General features: G+C 41.1%; 1 protein-coding gene across 2 annotated transcripts in view; it reads left to right on the top strand.

The window, feature by feature from the left end:
- The window catches only part of xpnpep1 (X-prolyl aminopeptidase (aminopeptidase P) 1, soluble), a 65134-nt gene that overhangs the window by 24205 nt on the left and 21913 nt on the right, over positions 1-19016 (top strand). For both annotated transcript variants that reach the window (XM_052027449.1, XM_052027450.1), the window contains 6 exons: positions 2979-3060; positions 9628-9838; positions 12620-12709; positions 13274-13324; positions 13594-13652; positions 17605-17682. In XM_052027449.1, the coding sequence (XP_051883409.1) occupies positions 2979-3060; positions 9628-9838; positions 12620-12709; positions 13274-13324; positions 13594-13652; positions 17605-17682 (571 nt within the window). The remainder of the gene's footprint in view (positions 1-2978; positions 3061-9627; positions 9839-12619; positions 12710-13273; positions 13325-13593; positions 13653-17604; positions 17683-19016) is intronic.

The raw sequence follows: 19016 nt of genomic DNA, 5'->3' as shown, positions 1-19016 counted from the left end.
CTTTGGCCCAACTAAGGTGCCTTCCTGAGCTAGCCCCATTTGCCTGCATTTGGCCCACATCCCTCTAAACCTTTCCAATCCATGAACCTATCCAAATGTCTTTTAAACATTGTAATTGTATCCACCTCTACCACTTCCTTTGGCAGCTTGTTCCACATATCCACTACCTGCTGTGTGTGGGGGGGGGGAATTGCCTCTCAGATCTCCTTTAACTCTTTTCCCGTCTCCTTAAACCTACTCCCTCTAGTTTTCAATTCCCTTTATCCTGGGGAAAAGACTGTAACTGTCCGCCTTATCTATCCTCCTCATGCCCCTAAAACAGTAGTGGTGAGCTGCTGCCTTGACCCCACTAGTCTTTCTGGATGGAGTAGGTACTTCCACAGTCCGGTTGGAGAGGAAATTTTAGGAGATGAAGGATTGGTGATGTACCTCCAAGTCAGGATGGTGCGCAACTTGAATGGGATCATGAAGGTGATGTGCCCGTGTTCTTGCTGGCCTTGTCCTTGTTAGCAGAGGTAATGGTTTGGAAGGTGCTGTTGGAGTAGTTTCTGCAATGGGGTCTCTTGAGGCAACTGAGGTGACTCAGCCAATTAGCACTTGGGACCGAATAGTCTTGTCTTTAACACTTGCATGCTGGGCTCCTCCCATAGCTGAGGATGGTGATGTTCTTGGAGCTGAGAGGGGAGATCACCAGTGTGATGAGGTGAGAGGAAGAGATGGAGCAAGTGCTAGGTGGATCCAGGTGAGGAAGGTTGATGGGCATATGGAGGAGGGGAGGGTGGAAATGGCGACAGGCTGGTAGGTGGAGGTGGCAAAGTGCTGCAGATGATGGAATCTGATGGGAGAGGAAGATGGAGCATGAAACTGAAATAAGGGAGGTGTGGTGGGCAGATGGGAACAGTAGGGGAAGGGGACCCAGAGGGAGAAAATGTGTGCATGATGGCCAGAAGAGGGGAAAGAAAGAGGATGATGGGGGCTGGGGTGGTATATGAGGAACTGGGTAGATCGGGAGGAGAGAGAAAAGGGACGGGGGAGCAGTTTATTGGAAATTGGACAATTCGGTGTTCATGCTATCAGATTATAGACTACCCAGGCAGAGTATGATTTGTTTCTCTAGTTTGCATCATTTCTTTTCCTCTCCTTCCCTCTATCATTCAGTCCAGATGAAGGGTCTCAACCTGAAACATCAACTGTCCACTTCCCTCCACGGATGCTGCCTGATCTGCTGAGTTCCTCCAGCATTTTCTTTTTTTTGCTCCTGATTCCAGCATCTGTGGTCTCTTGTGTCTCTAGCTAATGTCCTCTTTTTCAAAAATGGAGGTATAGATAAGCCTGGAATCAACAGGCTGGTGAGCCTTGCATCAGTGGTAGGGATGTTGTTGAAGTTTGAGGGACAGGACTTGTGTTCACTTGGAATAGCATAGTTTAATGCAGGGGAGACCATGTTTTACAAATGAGTTTTTTTTTGAGGACATAACTAAGAAAATTAATGAAGGCAGGGTAGTAGACATAGTTTACATGGACTTTTGTAAGGCTTTTGACAAGGTCCCACATGATAAGCTGGTCCAGAAGATAAAGGCACAGGAATCTGAGGCATGTTGGTGAACTGGATCCAAAGTTGACTGGGTGATGGGAGACGGGTGGATGGGTGTTTTCCTGACTGAAAATCTGTAGCAAGTGGTGTTCCACAGGGATCACTGCTACAATCTTTGTTGTTTGTATTACATAAATAAATGTAGGACATATGATTAGTAAGTTTTTAGATGGCTCAAAAATTGTTGGAGTTGTAGATAGTGAAGAAGGTTATCTAAGGATACAGTTGGACGTAGATCAGCTGGAAAGCTAAGTGGAACAGTAGCAGATGGGATTTAATCCATACAAGTATGTGGTAATGCACTTTAGAGAAGAGAAGATTTCTTTCTTAGTCACGTGTCCATTGAAACCCACAGTGAAATGCATCTTTTGCATAGTGTTCTGGGAGTAGCCCGCAAGTGTCGCCACGCTTCCGGCGCCAACATAACGTGCCCACAACTTCCTAACCCATATGTCTTTGGAATGTGGGAGGAAACTGGAGCACCCGGAGGAAACCCACGCAGACACGGGGAGAACGTACAAACTCCTTACAGATAGCGGCTGGAAATGAACCTGGGTTGCTGGTGCTATAATAGCGTTACGCTAACTGCTACACTACTGTGCCTGCCCTCAAATTCTGGTAGGAAATATAGGGTAAATGACAGGGGACTTCAGGAGCATTAATGTACTGAGAGACCTTATCCACACTGGATAGGGTAGTGAAAAGGCATTTGGTTTGCTTGTCTTCATGGACATTGAGTACGAGAGTTGGGATGTCCCCACACTATAGGATGGATGTGGGAGCAATAGAGAGAGTAGTTACAAGGTGAGATTAGATAGACTGGGAACATAGGAGGTTGACAGGTGATCTTAGAGTTTTATGAGAGGCATAGATAGAATGTTTTTTGCCAGGGGAAGGGAGTCTAAAACTAGAGGGCCCAAGCCTAAGGTAAAATTTAAAGGAGATCTGAGGGACAAGTTTTTGCACACAGACCAAGCTGCCAGAGGAGGTGGTGAGGCAGATACAGTTACAAACTTTGAAAGGTGTTGGGCAAGTACTTGAATAGGAAGGACAGAGGGATGTGGATAGATGGGATTAGAATAGCTGGGTATCATGGTCACCATGGACCAGGTGGGCTGAAAGGGCCTGTTTCTATGCTGTATGCTTCTGAGTTTAACCAGTGTTGCAAACTGAACCGTAACCGGAGATTGAGGTACATTTTCTTTCAAAACAATGGTGGTTATAATCTGAGATTTTGAGAATTGATGTGGCAAATGAACAGGGGGTTGTGGACTGAATGGAGGTGTTCAGCAAACCCAATATCCATTTAGTCTTCAACCCTGACAAAATTAAGTTTAACTTCTCAGCTTACAACTTCACTGTATTATTTTGTTTCCTTCCTCAGGGCTGTTCAACCTCCGTGGCTCTGATATAGTATACAATCCTGTCTTCTTCGCCTTTGCTATCATTGGTCTAAACTCCATTAGGTAACTTGGATACAAAAAGTACCTTGTATTTTACATTGTTGTGTAACTTTTAAATTTAAATTTTTTACTGTATTTTCCCAAGACTGCAATAAGCCTCATCTTTAAGGCTTATTAAATTTGTATGGATATGACCTCATAAAGCTTCAAAGCTGTGAATTTACAGAGATAAGGGTCAGCTCTCTAGTGATATAGAGGAGGAGATATTTTGCTTCCAATAAGAGGTGCTTTACAGCACCAGCGACCCAGGTTCAATTCCAGCCCCTGTCTGTGAGGAGTTTATACGTTCTCCCCGTGTCTGTGTGGGTTTCCTCCGGATGCTCCAGTTTCCTCCCACGTTCCAAAGACGTATGGTTAAGAAGTTGTGGGCATGCTATGTTGGCGCCAGAAACGTGGCGACACTTGCAGGCTGCCCCCAGAACACTCTATGCAAAGGATGCATTTCACTGTGTGTTTCGATGTACATGTGACTAAGAGATATCTTATGAAGTAGATGACAATAAACTCTCTCAGTGGGTAGGCTGAGGACACATTCATGGGAAATGGTGAAGGTAATTTTGGGATTGGGAAAGGAAATGGGTTTTGTTTAGTTAGCAAATTATTATAATCTACAATGGCTGTGATGAAGCCAATTCAGTAGTGACTTCCACAGAGTTGGTGAGGTTCAGGGAGGCATGGTGGAAGTGTTTGATTATATACTTGAAACAGAAAGCATCACAGGACTCCGAGGAAAATGCAGGGTGTGGGACTAACTCAGTGGGACAGATATGTTGCTTGATTGATTGCCTCCTGTGCAGTCTAATTTTGTGGGATACCTTTCAAGCTACATTGGAGAGATCAATAACCCCGAGCCCTGGAGTTAATATCTTTTGGCTTCCCTACATAGAAATGTAATGTAGTAAGACTGTAGCAGAATTGGGAAAATGCAATACAATATATATTGCTTCTCATCTAATACTTTCAGACTATTGCAGACAGTTGCAATGTGGTCAAAGTATTTACTGCCCAAATAAAATCCTTAATGTAAGGTATATATTTTTTAAACATTTTGGGCTCCCTAAATATTTTGATTGGCATTTATTCATCGAAGAGCATGAATCTGTATCACCATATTTTTACTTTGTACATTGTAACTATAACACTACTGTTTGTATAACTTGAGTTTATCAAATTTTGGCACAATCCTTTGCCAAGCTTTCCTTTACAATTTCCTATGTCCACATTTGTACTGTATTCTGCTACTGCAGGCTAGTCATGTGAATATACTATCTGTCAAATGGATTCTTTATTATTTGTTTCATTCACTCTCTGTCAGCATTTATTACCCTTTCATAATTGCCCTTGAGATAATGTCGAGCTATTACCTTAAACCATCATTGTTTGCATAATGGTCCGGATTCCTATGTATCCTTGCTTTTGTTTTATTTTAAAAGAAAACTTCCTTTTTTTCTTTAGTAACTTACAATTTGTCAAATATGATCATTAAGACAGTGTACATAGTTTACAATAATCTGCTTAAGATAATCCATTCAGTGGGGTTTATAAGCTTTTTAGTGCATTTCAAGTTTTTTCTTCACAACATCAGATTGACCCAAAAGCTTGGGGTTGCTTTCCTTGAGTTGAATGAAATTCAGATTGCGAAAGTACAGTGCACTTAACTTCTGATGCCCTATTAGTATCATTTTGACAGTTTCTGATATATTACAGCATTTGTTATTTTTGTTATTAGATAATAATTTGCACATTTTTCAAGTTTTTTTTCCTGACTATTTTTGTAAAGAACTTGCGTATGGAACGAAGCATAATGAATGATTATACACTTGTTAAAGCAATTAGTCATCTATTCCTTGTATGAGTGTTCACTAAATTTTTAAGTTATTTATTAGTCGCATATACATCGAAACATACAGTGAAATGCGTCTTTTTGCATTACTAAGAATGTGCTGGGAGCATCACACAAGTGTTGCCACTCTTCCGGTGCCAACATAGCATACCCACAACTCCTAACCTGTATGTCTTTAGAGTGTGGGAGGAAACCCACGCAGACACTGGGAGAACATGCAAATTCCTTATAGACAGGAGCAGAATTGAACCCGGGTCACTGGTGCTGTAATAGCATTACTTTAATCGTTACACTACCGTGCCAGGATCTACTGATTTAAAGCATTGCCTTGTGTGAATCTGGTCTGCAGGAGTTAAATAGAAAGGTGGGAGAAGGGACACTTGGGGCATAAATGTAGGCATGAACCGAATGTGCTATTTAATCCTTTCCTGTGCTGTAAATACTTTGGATCCATAAAATTGACAAAGTAGAATACAGTGAACAATTGGGATTGGTGGATGTCATGGAGATATGGCATAAAACAAAAAGTGTTATAGTAAAAAATGAAAAACACATTACAGACAACAACATCCACCCACTGTGCAAGACTGATGAATCAGCAGCATTAAACCAGATTACCATCTGAAAACAAAATGGTGGCTGACTGGATGGTGGTAAAACAAACCCAGCCTACCTAATCTGTCCTTGTAACAACTGAAATGCTCCAATCCAGGCACATCCTGGTGAATCTCCTCTGCACCCTGTCCAGTGCAATCACATCCCTCTATAATGGGGTGACCACATGTGCACTCAATACTCCATGTGTGGCCAAACCAATGTTTTATAACGGTGTAACATGCTCTTGTATTCTGTGCCACGGCTGATGAAGGCGCACATTCTATCTACCTGTTGCTGCCACTTGCAGAGATCTCTGGATTTGTATCCCCAAGAACCCTTTGCTCCTCAACACTGCCTAAGGCCCTACCATTTATTGTGTATGTCCTGTCCTTATTTGACCTTCCAAATTGCATCATTTGTTAGGATTAAATTCCATCCATCTTTGATCAACCTAATTTTCCATCTCATCAATATCCTGCTGTAACCTAAGACAATCCTCCCAAGACAACATCAAAAATGATTATCTAATCTGCAAATTTACTAATCTTGCCTCCAATATTTTTATTCTCTGGAACATAGGAGATTGAGAGGTGACCTGATAAGATCATGATGGGCATAGACAGGGTGAAAGCAGGGAGGGTGTGCTTAAAAAGAGGGCATAGGTTTAAGATCAGAGCTGAGAGATTTGAAAGGGACATCGGGGCAGCTTCTTCACACAAAGGGTGCTGCATATTTGGAATGAGCTGCCAGAAATAGTGGTTGAGGCAGGCCACATTAACAACATTTAAAAGCCATCTAGATAAGTTAATGGATAGAAGAGGTTTAGAGGGCTATGGGACAAATGCAGGCAGATGGGACTAGCTCACTGGGCAACATAGACAGCATGGACGAGTTGAGCCAAAGGCCCTGTTTCCATGCTATATGATTCTATTTGCAAACAAGTCATTAATAAATATCACAAACATTGTGTTCCAGCACCAATTCTTGTGGTATGACACCAATCACAGACTTCCTAATGGAAAAACAACCCTTCACCACCACCCTGTGCCTCCTATTACCAAGCCAATTTGCTAGCTTGCCTTGGATCCTGTGGGCTCCAATTTTGGCCAATATACTGTATATCCCTCAATCAATATCACATCAAATAATTGGTTTCTTTTTAATATCACATTACTGTTCATGGGAGCTTCTTTGGTATAAATTGGCTGCATTTTGCAAGCACCTTATTACTTGTGAAGATCTCTTGATGTCCTGAGGTAATGAAAGGATCTTTGAAATGCCTAAAACAAAATCCGAAAATACTGGAAGCACTCAGTAAATCTGGCTTGACCTTGTTGTAGAAGGATCATCTCTAGAGTCCGTATGGGTGGAGTTAAGGAACAAGAAAGGAGCAGTTACTCTACTAGGAGTATTCTATAGGCCCCCCAGTAGCAGTAGAGATATAGAGGAGCAGATTGGCAGGCAGTGTTTGGAGAGGAGCAGAAATAACAGGGTTGTTATAATGGGAGACTTCAACTTCCCAAATATAGACTGGAACCTGCTTAGTGCCAAAGGTTTAGATGGGACAGAATTTGTTAAATGTGTCCAGGAGGGATTCCTGACGCAGTATGTTGACAGGCCGACTAGAGGGAATGCCATGTTAGATCTAGTTTTAGGAAATGAACCGGGACAGGTGAAGGATCTATTGGTGGGTGAGCATTTGGGGGACAGTGACCATTGCTCCATAACCTTTAAAATTGTCATGGACAGGGACAGGTGCAGAGAGGACAAGAGGTTTTTCAATTGGGGAAGGGCTAACTACGAGGCTATAAAGAGAGAACTTGGGAGTGTAAATTGGGATGTCCTTTTTGAAGGAAAATGTACCATGGGGATGTGGTCGATATTCAGGGATCTTATGCAGGATGTTAGGGATAAATATGTCCCGGTGAGGCAGAGAAGGAGTGGCAGGGTGAAGGAACCGTGGGTGACGAGAGAGGTGGAACGACTTGTTAGGGAGAAGAAGGTAACATACGTGAGGTATAAGCAGCAAGGTTCAGACAGGGCCCGTGAGGAATATAGGGTAGCGAGGAAGGAACTTAAGAAAGGGCTGAGGAGAGCTAGAAGGGGACATGAAAAGGCTTTGGCTAGTAGGGTTAAGGAAAATCCCAAGGCCTTTTTCAAGTACGTGAAGGGTAGGAGGATGGCTAGGGTGAAGGTAGGTCCGATTAAGGACAAAGGTGGGAGAATTTGCCTGGAGGTGGCGGAAGTGGGAGAAGTTCTGAATGAGTACTTCTCTTCGATATTCACCAGGGAGAGGGGTCTTGATGATGCGGAAGGGAGTGCTGGTAGGGGTAATGTTCTCGAGGTTGTTGATATCAAGAGAGAGGATGTGTTGAAGTTGTTAAATAATATTAAGACAGATAAATCTCTGGGGCCTGACGGGATTTTCCCCAGGCTGCTTCGAGAGGCTAGGGAGGAGATTGCTGAACCGCTGGTAAGGATCTTTGAGTCCTCGTTGTCTACGGGGGTGGTGCCGGAGGATTGGAGGATTGCGAATGTGGTCCCCTTGTTCAAAAAAGGTAATAGGGATAGGCCAGGGAATTATAGACCGGTGAGTCTCACGTCTGTAGTGGGTAAGCTGTTAGAAAGGATTCTAAGGGATAGGATTTATGAACACCTAGAGAATCATGGACTGATTAGGGACAGCCAGCATGGCTTTGTGAAGGGAAGATCTTGCCTCACAAGCCTGATAGAGTTCTTTGAGGAGGTGACCAGGAAGATTGATGAGGGCAGTGTGGTGGATGTGGTTTACGTGGATTTTAGTAAGGCATTTGATAAGGTTCCTCATGGTAGGCTTCTTCAGAAGGTCAGAGGCCAAGGGATCCAAGGAAGCTTGGCTGTGTGGATTAGGAATTGGTTTGCATGTAGAAAGCAGAGGATTGTGGTGGAAGGAGTGCCCTCGGATTGGAAGGCAGTGACTAGTTGTGTCCCGCAGGGATCGGTTCTGGGACCTCTACTTTTTGTGATATTTATAGATGACTTAGATGAGGGGGTGGAGGGCTGGGTTAGTAAGTTTGCGGACGACACTGAGATAGGCGGTGTTGTGGATAGTGTGGAGGGCTGTCGGAGCTTACAGAGGGATATTGATAGGATGCAGAGCTGGGCTGACAAGTGGCAGATGGAGTTCAATCCGGAAGTGTGAGGTGGTACACTTTGGAAGGACAAACTCCAGGGCAGAGTACAGGGTAAACGGCAAGGTACTTGGCAGTGTGGAGGAGCAGAGGGATCTGGGGGTTCATATTCACAGTTCGTTGAAAGTTGCCTCACAGGTGGAAAGAGCAGTTAAGAAGGCCAATGGGATGTTGGCTTTCATAAGTCGCGGGATTGAGTTTAAGAGCCGCGAGGTTATGATGCAGCTTTACAAAACTCTAGTTAGGCCACATTTAGATTACTGTGTTCAGTTCTGGTCACCTCATCATAGGAAGGATGTGGAGGCATTGGAGAGGGTGCAGAGGAGATTTACCAGGATGCTGCCTGGATTGGAGGGTATTGAATATGAGGAGAGGCTTAAGGTGCTAGGGCTTTATTCACTGGAAAGGAGGAGGATGAGAGGAGACATGATAGAGGTATATAAAATATTGAGAGGAATAGATAGAGTAGACAGTCAGCGCCTCCTTCCCAGGGCACCAATGCTCAAGATGAGAGGTCATGGCTTTAAGGTTATGGGTGGGAGGTTCAGGGGAGATGTCAGAGGGAGGTTTTTCACCCAGAGAGTGGTTGGTGCATGGAATGCACTGCCTGGGGTGGTGGTGGAGGCAGATACATTGAACAGGTTCAAGAGCTTGTTGGATAGGCATATGGAGGAACGTGAGATAGAGGGATATGCGGGAGGAAGGGGTTAGGTAGTGTGAGGGTGGTCTGATGGACGGCACGACACGGTGGGCCGAAGGGCCTGTTTTGTGCTGTATGGTTCTATGGTTTTGACCTGCTGAGTGTTTCCAGAATTTTCTGTTTTTGTTTCGGATTTGCAGTGTGTGCAGTTTTTTATTTTCTTTAAAATGTGACTTTTATGTGCACTCTTAAACATTGCTTATAAAATTATCAGCATCACAATTCTCAGGAGACATTTATTTTTCCCTTCTTCACTGCAGACTATTCATTAATGAGAAGCACATGGAAGACTCTGTTGTGCGAGGGCACTTGCAGCTTGATTCCAATACGGCACCTGACTTCAAAGTACACGTACTCCCGTATGAATCTGTTCTGAGTGAACTGCGGACTATTTGTTCCAATATGAATTCCAAGGAAAAGGTCTGGATCAGTAGCAAAGCCAGCCATGCTCTTACAGAAGCCATCCCAAAGGTTTGTCATTAGTGAATACAGTCCGATATTAACCCACCAAAGTAAAACTGAAATCTTATCAATTATATCATAGCTACAGCTTTGTTAGTAAGATGGATGCCCAAAGTTTTTTTTTCCTATGATCTTGTGAAGACAGAGTAAGAATTTATCAGGAAGTGGGAATTACATTGAGAATTCTGAGTGTATTATGGCTCTCAGTGACTGTTATTTAAACTCCAGACTCCACAGGCATTGGAAGTTGTTTAGCCATGAAGGTCACTTACTTCTAAACCTGGCATGGATTCCAGGTGCAGTTTAGAAGATCTTGGGTGGAGCAGGAGAAATTTGCCCGCACAGTTGTCAACCCTCTGAGAAAAGTTGTCCAGAATTGCGTTGTCCTGCATAAGCTTGTTGGCACCTGCAGAGTAGTCTAAGCACCATACTGTTGCAGACAGTTGAAAGTGGGCTGGTGGAGATTGGCAGCAGTGGGAGGTTAAATTTGATTAATGTTGTAAAAGGGCTAGCAGATGGTTGATAGTTGTAACAGTAAACTTGTGATCCTAGCAGTTACTCTAGCTGCATTTTCATGGCAAACTGGGAGCAGCCTGCAGCTTTCAGTTTGGCAGGACATTGTTTACTGTTTGGTATCTGCTTGGGACTCTTGACACTTTGGATTACAAGTGTGAGGGAATGGTGATGGGTTTGTACGGTAGAAGGTGGAGTGCATGCACAGGGCTTTGATGCACACAAAATCCTTCTCCCAAACAAACCCACAAATACCCAAAAAGGTAAAATTGTGGAGAATTTTCCTGTACTCTCAACCTGTTTAATTGAAGTCTGGTTTTAACGAGAACCAAGGGGTTTATATTCCATATGGTAAGAAATGTCAAAGGAATGTGACTACTGCTCCTGGAGAGAATTACAGCTTCACCCTCGTCAGATTTACGTTGCAGTTCTTGCCAAGTTTGGAGTTGGTGAGGGGTGGGAATTCACATTAAACAGTCGTAGGGTTGACCAGTGCATGCTGTGCAGATAGTATGTCAGCTCAGGAATGGCAAATGTTTAGTTAAATGGCAGCTTCTCAGAGCTTGCGATTTGTGATGCCAGCTGAATGTAACCTGTTCCAAAAAAACTGTTGGAAATGTACAAATTGATTACCCACTGAGCAGCAACTCATCTTCAGAAGTGCCTGAAGTTCCTACCGCATTTGGTTATTTCTTCTGTTAGATAGGAGAGGACATTTACAACTTGTTTATTTTCAAGTCTCTAATATCCACAGTACTTTTTCTTAAATTTTATAATTATTTGCATGATTGATGCATATATTGATGCTAATTGTGTTCAGTGTAATATTAGGGCAGCCAGTCGAGCTGCTGCTGTATAGTTCCAATGACACAGGTTTGGTCCTGACCGTCTGGTGCTGTCTGTGTGCAGTTTGCCTGTTCCCCGTGTAATTGCATCAGTTTCTTCTGGGTGCTCCGGTTTCCTCCCACAATCACAGAGACGTGTGGGTTGGTAGGTTAATTGGCCACTGTAAGTTTCCCTTAGTAAAGGTGGGGGGTAGAATCTGGGGGAAGTTAATAGGAATGTGGGGGGAGAAGATGATGATGAGTGTAGGATTAGTATAAATGCGTGTTTGACGGTTTGTGTGGACGTGATGGACTGAAGGGCCTGTTTTCTTGTTGTATGACTATGATTCTATTTTCTTTCGCATTCATTTTAGTAAAAGGCTATAATAAATGTATCTTTTTTTTTAAAGAGTACTGACCGCAAAACTTCCCTTTGTATTCACTCAGAACACACAAAAATTTTGGTTCCTCAAGCTAGTCACGTATCTCCAGAAAGCAAGTTGCCAAAATTTAAATGTTAGGGGCCTGCTATGGGTAACCTGCATCAACACAGAGCTGATGTATCATCACTCTGCCATCTTTGCTAAATGTTGGCAATTTTGACAGATTGTCAGGTTGACCAGGGGCTATTTTATCTTTTGACAGTGCTTGATTCAGCACTGGCATCAAATCACTTATCCAGAACCGAGTGGTTTCCAGAAGAAAAAATGACAGGAATGCAGAACAGGTTGGACAGTAATTGAAGGAAATTATAGCTACCCTGCTGTGCATTTCCAATTTCATATGTTTTTAGTTCCATTTTCTTGCTTTTGCTGTCTTTTAAATCCCTTATGAAAGTAACATACTGAGCCAACCACAGACATAAGAATTTTAGATCTACAAACTACTGAATTGTTTTTTGCTAAATTTTGTTCACATTACTGTATGCCCACAAAATTGTCATAATTTTCTCTATTCACTGGCTCTTGTTTATCCTCCTGTCAAAGCATGGCCAAGGCCAGGAGCTTACTATCTTATTAAATGTAAATCTGACACTTTAAGTACAAGTGGGAGATCAGCAACACATTAATTAAATTCCCACAAGTTAGCGCAACTTAATGTTTTACAGTATTTTGATTTGACGGGTCAGGTTTGCACATGGTATGGTGCAGGTTTGGGGGTGGTAATGGTACAGATTTTACTTTTCAATTTTTTGTCAGAAAACTTAAAAATTAGATCAGCAGCAGGTTTTATTCCTCTCCTAATTTACACTTCCATTGACTTAGAAAGAGATGGGGGGAGGTGTTCAATAGGTGGCCAATTCATTTTCACTTATTTTAAATGGTTGATAAAATTTATTGTTCCTAAATACTTTTTGGTTACTGATCTTGTGTTTGTCACTCCACGTTAGCTTAAAACTACAGAACAAGAATTGCATTGAGCATAAACAAGCTATCTATTTTGTCTTTAACAGATGCTAAGGCTGCAGACAGTTTACACCCCAGTCTGCATTGCGAAAGCTATGAAGAATCCAACCGAGATTGAAGGCATGAGGCAAGCCCATGTGAGTAACATGATCATTCAAGTTTCCTTTTAGTATTTTTTTTGTCCTTGCTGTCATCTCTGGAAAGTTTAAGCTATCTTGAACAATTTAAGATGACACTTAAATTGTTTGTATGTAATCTACCTGGAATATGTCATCTTTGTAATATGTGTGTTTTTTTTGGTGTGTGCAAATTGACACTTGGGTGCAAGGTGTTATATATCAATGCAAAGTCTTGCCTTTTTGTCAATTCTAATTGTACTTGGGCCAATCAATCAATTTTAGCTTCCATATTTGCAGTACTTTGAGCCTTTTTTTTCTCGAGCACTGTAAAAATGCTTGCAAGATATTTTTCTCAGATGAGAATTTCTGTAGTTGTTGTCTGCTTCAGATCCAGTTGTGACCTCTAGCAGCAAAGTGTTGGGTTTTACTTGGATGGGGGCTTGCTCCCCCTTTGCTGAGGGAAATATATTTGTAATCTTCTTAAAAGTACAGAATCATGCAAACGCAATAGGAATTGAAAGTACTGATCAGAAGAAATAGCTGGGGATTAACTATTCTGTTGTCTTTGTTTCCAAATGCCAGATCAAAGATGCTGTGGCTCTCTGTGAGGTGTTTGCCTGGCTTGAGAAGGAGGTAAGAAATCTCATTGTATACGTCAGTGTTATTGCTGGGATTATTCGACATTTGGTTGTTCAACAGAACTCCTTAACTATCACGAGGCACCTTGTATAATAACCAAGTCCACTAAATGTGTGCCGAATATATTGGGACGGTAATTTGTATCAAATTGCTGTAACCACAGAATAATTGTAATGAAGTCATTCCTTGTATTCACTGTTTTACCATTGTCTTTTTATATTTTCATTGTTTCTGATTTATCTGCTAAAATTGGAACTTTGCAGGTTCCAAAAGGCAATATAACCGAACTGGATGCTTCAGACAAAGTTGCAGAATTACGTAGGTAAGGCTGGCGTGTGAGTGAATCATGTGAAGGAAGCCTAAATTCTATTTGTTTCACCAGGAAGGAATGTTACTTAAAAAAAAACTTCTTAAGCTCCCGTAGACCAAAGCCTGATTCTCACCATTGTTAATTTTAAGATCACTGTGTTTGGACAAAATTAAATTGTGTGGTCAACCCTCTACTGACAACACAGAAATTTGAAATAAAAACAAAATTTGATTTGTTTTGAAACAAAAACAGAAATTAAAATAAAATTTCTGTTGCCAGGGAATCTCTTCTCTAATTATTAATGGATAAAATATGATACTCCAGTTAAAATCTTGTAATCTCCAGGAATCTCTGATCTTTTGCGTTGGTTGGTTTTATTTGCATTTTGAGTGTGTGGGGTTTGCAAAGGACTGTTCAAGGTACTTTTGTCTCATTAAACTGGTATATCACAATGATGTTGTGTTGGCAACTTGAAATGTACAGAAACGAATAAGTTCAAAGATTAATTGTTGTATAACTTAGTGATCTATGAAGATCAGCATGTTGACTTTTGTTATCAAGCAATCTTGTACTTTCATGAGTGAAGAGTGGTGAGCTAATTGATACAAGATTATGAGGGATGTTGATAGGATGGATGGTCAAAATCTTCTTCCCATGGTAGGAATATTCAAAAAAGAAGTGGGCATAGGTTTAAGGTGAGAGGAAGGAGTTTTAAAGGGGATCTGAAGGGGATAAATTTTTTAAAAAGAAGTGTGGTTGATATCTGGAATATGCTGCCAGAGGGGGTTGTGAAATTAGTTACTATGTTTAGGGGGCACTTGAACAGATACTTAAATAGGCAAGGCATAGAAGGATATGGCCCTAATGTTGGATAAGTGTAGATAGGTAAAAAGATTGGTATGGACGTGGTGTGCTGAAGGGCCCATTTCTGTGCTATACAGTTCTATGACTCTGATTTATGGACCATCCCAAAGTATTTTTCAACCGAAAAAGCAATGTTGTAGTGCAGAAAACATAACAGCTAATTTGGACACACCATTGCTCTACAACTAGCAAAGCCATAATGACCTAACGATCTTGCAGTGATGTTGCCTGCATATTGTCCAAGATCCCGGAATGCTCTACTATGCTTCTTCAAACTAGAGCCATTTATCCACCTATTATTATCTTGCTGTAAATCCCTTGCCCCATTTTCCATGCTTTTCTCCTCTGATTCATGCTAATGTAATTTATCAGATGCCCACTTGCACTGTGACCAATTGCTGGAATGTATGATGAAGACTGTAAGAATAGAATGTTAATATTAGGATTAAACACATGATGTGGATTTATGAAAGGAAAATCATGTTTGACTAAGCTGCTAGAGTTCTTTGAGCATGTGACTAGTAGAATAGATATAGGGAACTAGTGGCTTTTGGATGTTCGATGAAGTCCCATACAGGAGGTTTGTCAACAAGGTCTCACAGAATTGTAATGCACTGATGTGGATTGAGAATTATTGAACAGAAAGTGGAAATGAATGGATCCTTCTTGGTGGCAGGCCATGACTGATGGTGATGGCTGTTGGGGCCCCAGCATTTCATGATCTATGTCAGTGACATATTTGAGGGAAACAAAAGTCATATTTCCAAGTTTGCTGACGATACTGAACTAGGTGGGATTGTGAGTATGGAGGAGGACGTAAAGAGGCTTCGAGGGAATATCGACAAGCTGAATGAGTGGACAAGAATGTAGAAGGTGGAATATATTGCAACAATGCAAGCAGGTGCAACAAATGATTAGGAAGGCGAATGCTACATTAACGTTCATTATGAAAGGATTTGAATATAGAAATAAGGAAGACACTGCAATTATATAGAGTCTTGGTGACACTGCAGCTGAAGTATTGTGTACACTTTTGGTCTCCTTATCCAAGGAAAGATCTATTTGTTATGGAGAGAGTGCCATGAAGATTTGCTAAACCGGTTCCTGGGATGGCAGGTTTGCAGAATGAGAGGAGATTGGGTAGATGAGGCCTGTATTCTCTAGAGTTTAGAAGGCTGAGATGAAATCGCATTGAAATTTAAAAAAAAATTCTTAAAGGCTTGAGAGGCTGGATGGAGGGAGGATGTTTCTCCTGACTCAGGAATCTAGAACCAGATATTATGGTCTCAGCTTAGGACTGGTGGGGAGAAATTTCTTCTCTGAAGGTGGTTAAACTTTTTTTTAATTCTCTGCCCCAGTGAGTTGTAGAGGCTCTATTGTTGAAATCATTCAAATCAGAGATCAATGGATTTCTGGATTTTAAAGGAATCAAGGGAAATGGAAGTAGTGCAAGAAAATGGTGCTGAGGTAGATCAGCCATGGTCTTGATGAGTGGTGGAGCAGGCTTGAAGGATAGAATGACCTACTTCTAATGCTATTTCTGTCACGACAAAAGTATTAACTTTCATTTTTTTGTTCATTTCAATGTTTTTAATTATTTTCAAGTATCTTTTTTATTTTTAAGGTTGAACATTTTTAATAATTTCTAAAGATTTTACACTGTCAAAGAATTCAATTCCATACCTTACTGACAGCTGGCTAAGCAAGGGGCCATAATTTAGTTAAAATTAAAATTCAGTTTTATCACAGCATTGCTGTAGGATGGACTGGTTGCAAACCTCTCCACTTGATGCAGACCTTCACCGTGATGGACAGAGCTGTATTTGCCCAGCTAGTTTCCCTTGGGAGATTTGTACAAGGCAAGTATAGGAAATTAATATTAGTAATTATTTTTATCAAAAGTAAGAAGGTGACAGAAAAATTTACTTGTGAGTTTACATGGTCCCTCCTGTACTAGTTATAAAACTCCAAGGTGGAAATCTGGAGGCAGGCTGTCTGCTCCCTGTCAGAGTAGGTATTTGGTCCAGAAAGGTTAGAATGTTGTGGTGGAGGGGTGCAGTAAATGAAACGTACATGTTTGACAACTCCTTCCTTGAAGAATCTACTCATCATTTGAACTTTGTTTTTAAAATAAGTTATGTCATTATTTAGTAGCTTGAATCAAACAATGGAAGTAAGATAACAACTACGGGTCTACATTTCAAAAATGTTGAACAAATGCTTTGAATTCAGTGCCACTTGCGGTATAATTAATGTGTATTTCTTTTAATGAAGAAAGCATTTTAAGTGGTCTGTATTCCCTGTCTGATTTGCTCATTGACACTGCTTCATTGTGTGATTCATTGACGCTGCTTCACTGTAGGATTCTGGGGTTTGTATAAAACTCCTTGGGCTTTGGCAGCAACTCCAGCAAGCCTCATATCCTCTGAAGATTAATGTATTTTTTTTCCTGCTCAATGTGCAAATTCAAATGCAAGCAGAGTTTTAAATAAAAACAAGATGCTGGCGGAACTCAGCAGGTCAGGCAGCATCTGTGGAGAAAAGCAGACGGTCAACGTTTTGGGTCAGGACCCTTTTTCTGAAGAAGGGTCCTGACCCGAAAAGTTGACTGTCTGCTTTTGTCCACGGATTCTGCCTGAGCTGCTGAGTTCCTCCAGCATCTTGTTGTTTTTTCATCTTGATTCCAGCATCTGCAGTCCTTTGTTTCTCCTGTAAGTAGAGGTGCTGTCTCACAGCTCCAGGCACCCAGCTTCAATCCTGACCTCAGGTGTTATCTGTGCAGAGTTTGCATGTTCTCTCTCTGACCATGTTGCCCCTATTGTATAGGTGACTGATAGAATCTAGGAGGAATTGATGGGAATGTGGGGAGAATAAAATGGGGTTTAATGGTTGGCATGGACATGGTGAGCAAGAGAACCTGTTTTCATGCTGTGTGCCTTACTGGAATTAAAATGGGATGCTATTGCCATATAAGCAATAAAAGGCAGTACGTTATTTCAAGAATATTTTGCAGTGTATTTGATATTGAGTTTTGCAGTTTAAAAAGTCACTTTCAAAATGCAGACCATTTGTTTTAATCCCTTTTATTAATGTTTTGCAGCCAGCAAGAGAAATTTGTAGGCTTGAGCTTTTCCAGCATCTCCAGCAGTGGTCCAAACAGTGCAATAATTCACTACAGGTAACAAATGCACAGATTGAGTAGGCATAATGTACATTAGTGCTGAGAGGTAAAAATGCTTAACTTTGAGGGTTTTGTTTAAGATCTATAAAACCATTCCTTTTAAGTACTGTATGTTTAAGTGTATGTGTAAATAATGATTAAAACAGTTCATATTTCTTTATTTAAGAAAAAGAATTAGTAGAGAGAACTGAAAGCAAAAGTAATAGAATAAGGTAATGAATGAATGGTGCGTGATGAAAGTGGACGAAGACTTCAGAACATTTTCTGATTGGCTTCCTGTTTTATCCCTGTGGCTGTTACCATGGAAATCCTGAATTATTGTTCAGAAAGTGAGCAAGTGTGTCTTTAATTCCCCTCAGCACAAATGTGATGCAATTTATCGATTATAGAAGCTATTTTGCCTTAAAAATGAAAAGTTTTCTATCGTTCTGGTACAAAATAGATGGTGCACTCCTTAGTGAATTTAAACCAGGCGCTTCAATCAGCAGTTAGTTGTAGTAAATGGCTACCAATAACTGAGAAACTAAACAATTTGTTTCATAGTCCTTTTGATAGCACGTGCTTCAGAGTTGTACATGGGAACATAATAAAAAAAAAAATTAGGAAGAGAAGTGGACTATAGGGGCAGGATTAGGTCACTCAGCTTCTCAGATTGCTCTCCCATTTAATATAATCTTGTCTGATCTGATTATAATCTGAACTCCATGTTCCCTGCTACCCATGGTAACCTTTCAGATACTCAAAGACTCTGTTTCCACTACCTTCTAAGGAAGAGACTCGTGGCCCTCTGAGTAAAAATCTCACACCACCTCTGTCTTGTATGGGTGACCCCCTAATTTTGAATGGTGACCCCTAGTCTTGATTCTCCCATAAGAAAAAAGCATTCTTAATAGATCCACCCTGTTAAGATCCCTCAGGATTTTGTTTCAATCATGTCCCCTCTCACTATCCTAAAGTCAAGTGTATACAAGCTTAGACTATATAATCTATCTTTGTAAGATAACATGCCCATTGCAGGTATTAGCCTATAAATCGTCTTTAAGCTGCTTTCAAAGCATTCACATCCATCCTTAAATAGGGAGACCAGTACTGTGCATGGTCTTTCAAATGTGATCTCATTAATGCCCTATATAACTGAAGCATAACCTCCCTACATTTTTAATCAATTCCCCCAGCAATAAGTAATAACATTCTGTTGGTTTTCTTAATTACTTGTAATGGCATTTTACAAACCATGCACCAGGTCCTCCTGCATACAGAACTCTGCAATTTCTCACCATTGAGATCATGTGCTTTATTTTTTATTTTTCCTGGCCAATTTCACATTTTCC

Source organism: Pristis pectinata, chromosome 12 (genome assembly GCF_009764475.1).
Source record: "Pristis pectinata isolate sPriPec2 chromosome 12, sPriPec2.1.pri, whole genome shotgun sequence".
NCBI lineage: Eukaryota > Metazoa > Chordata > Chondrichthyes > Rhinopristiformes > Pristidae > Pristis > Pristis pectinata.
The sequence above is the reverse complement of the archived record's forward strand: the minus strand, read 5'-3'. Positions and strand labels throughout refer to the sequence as shown.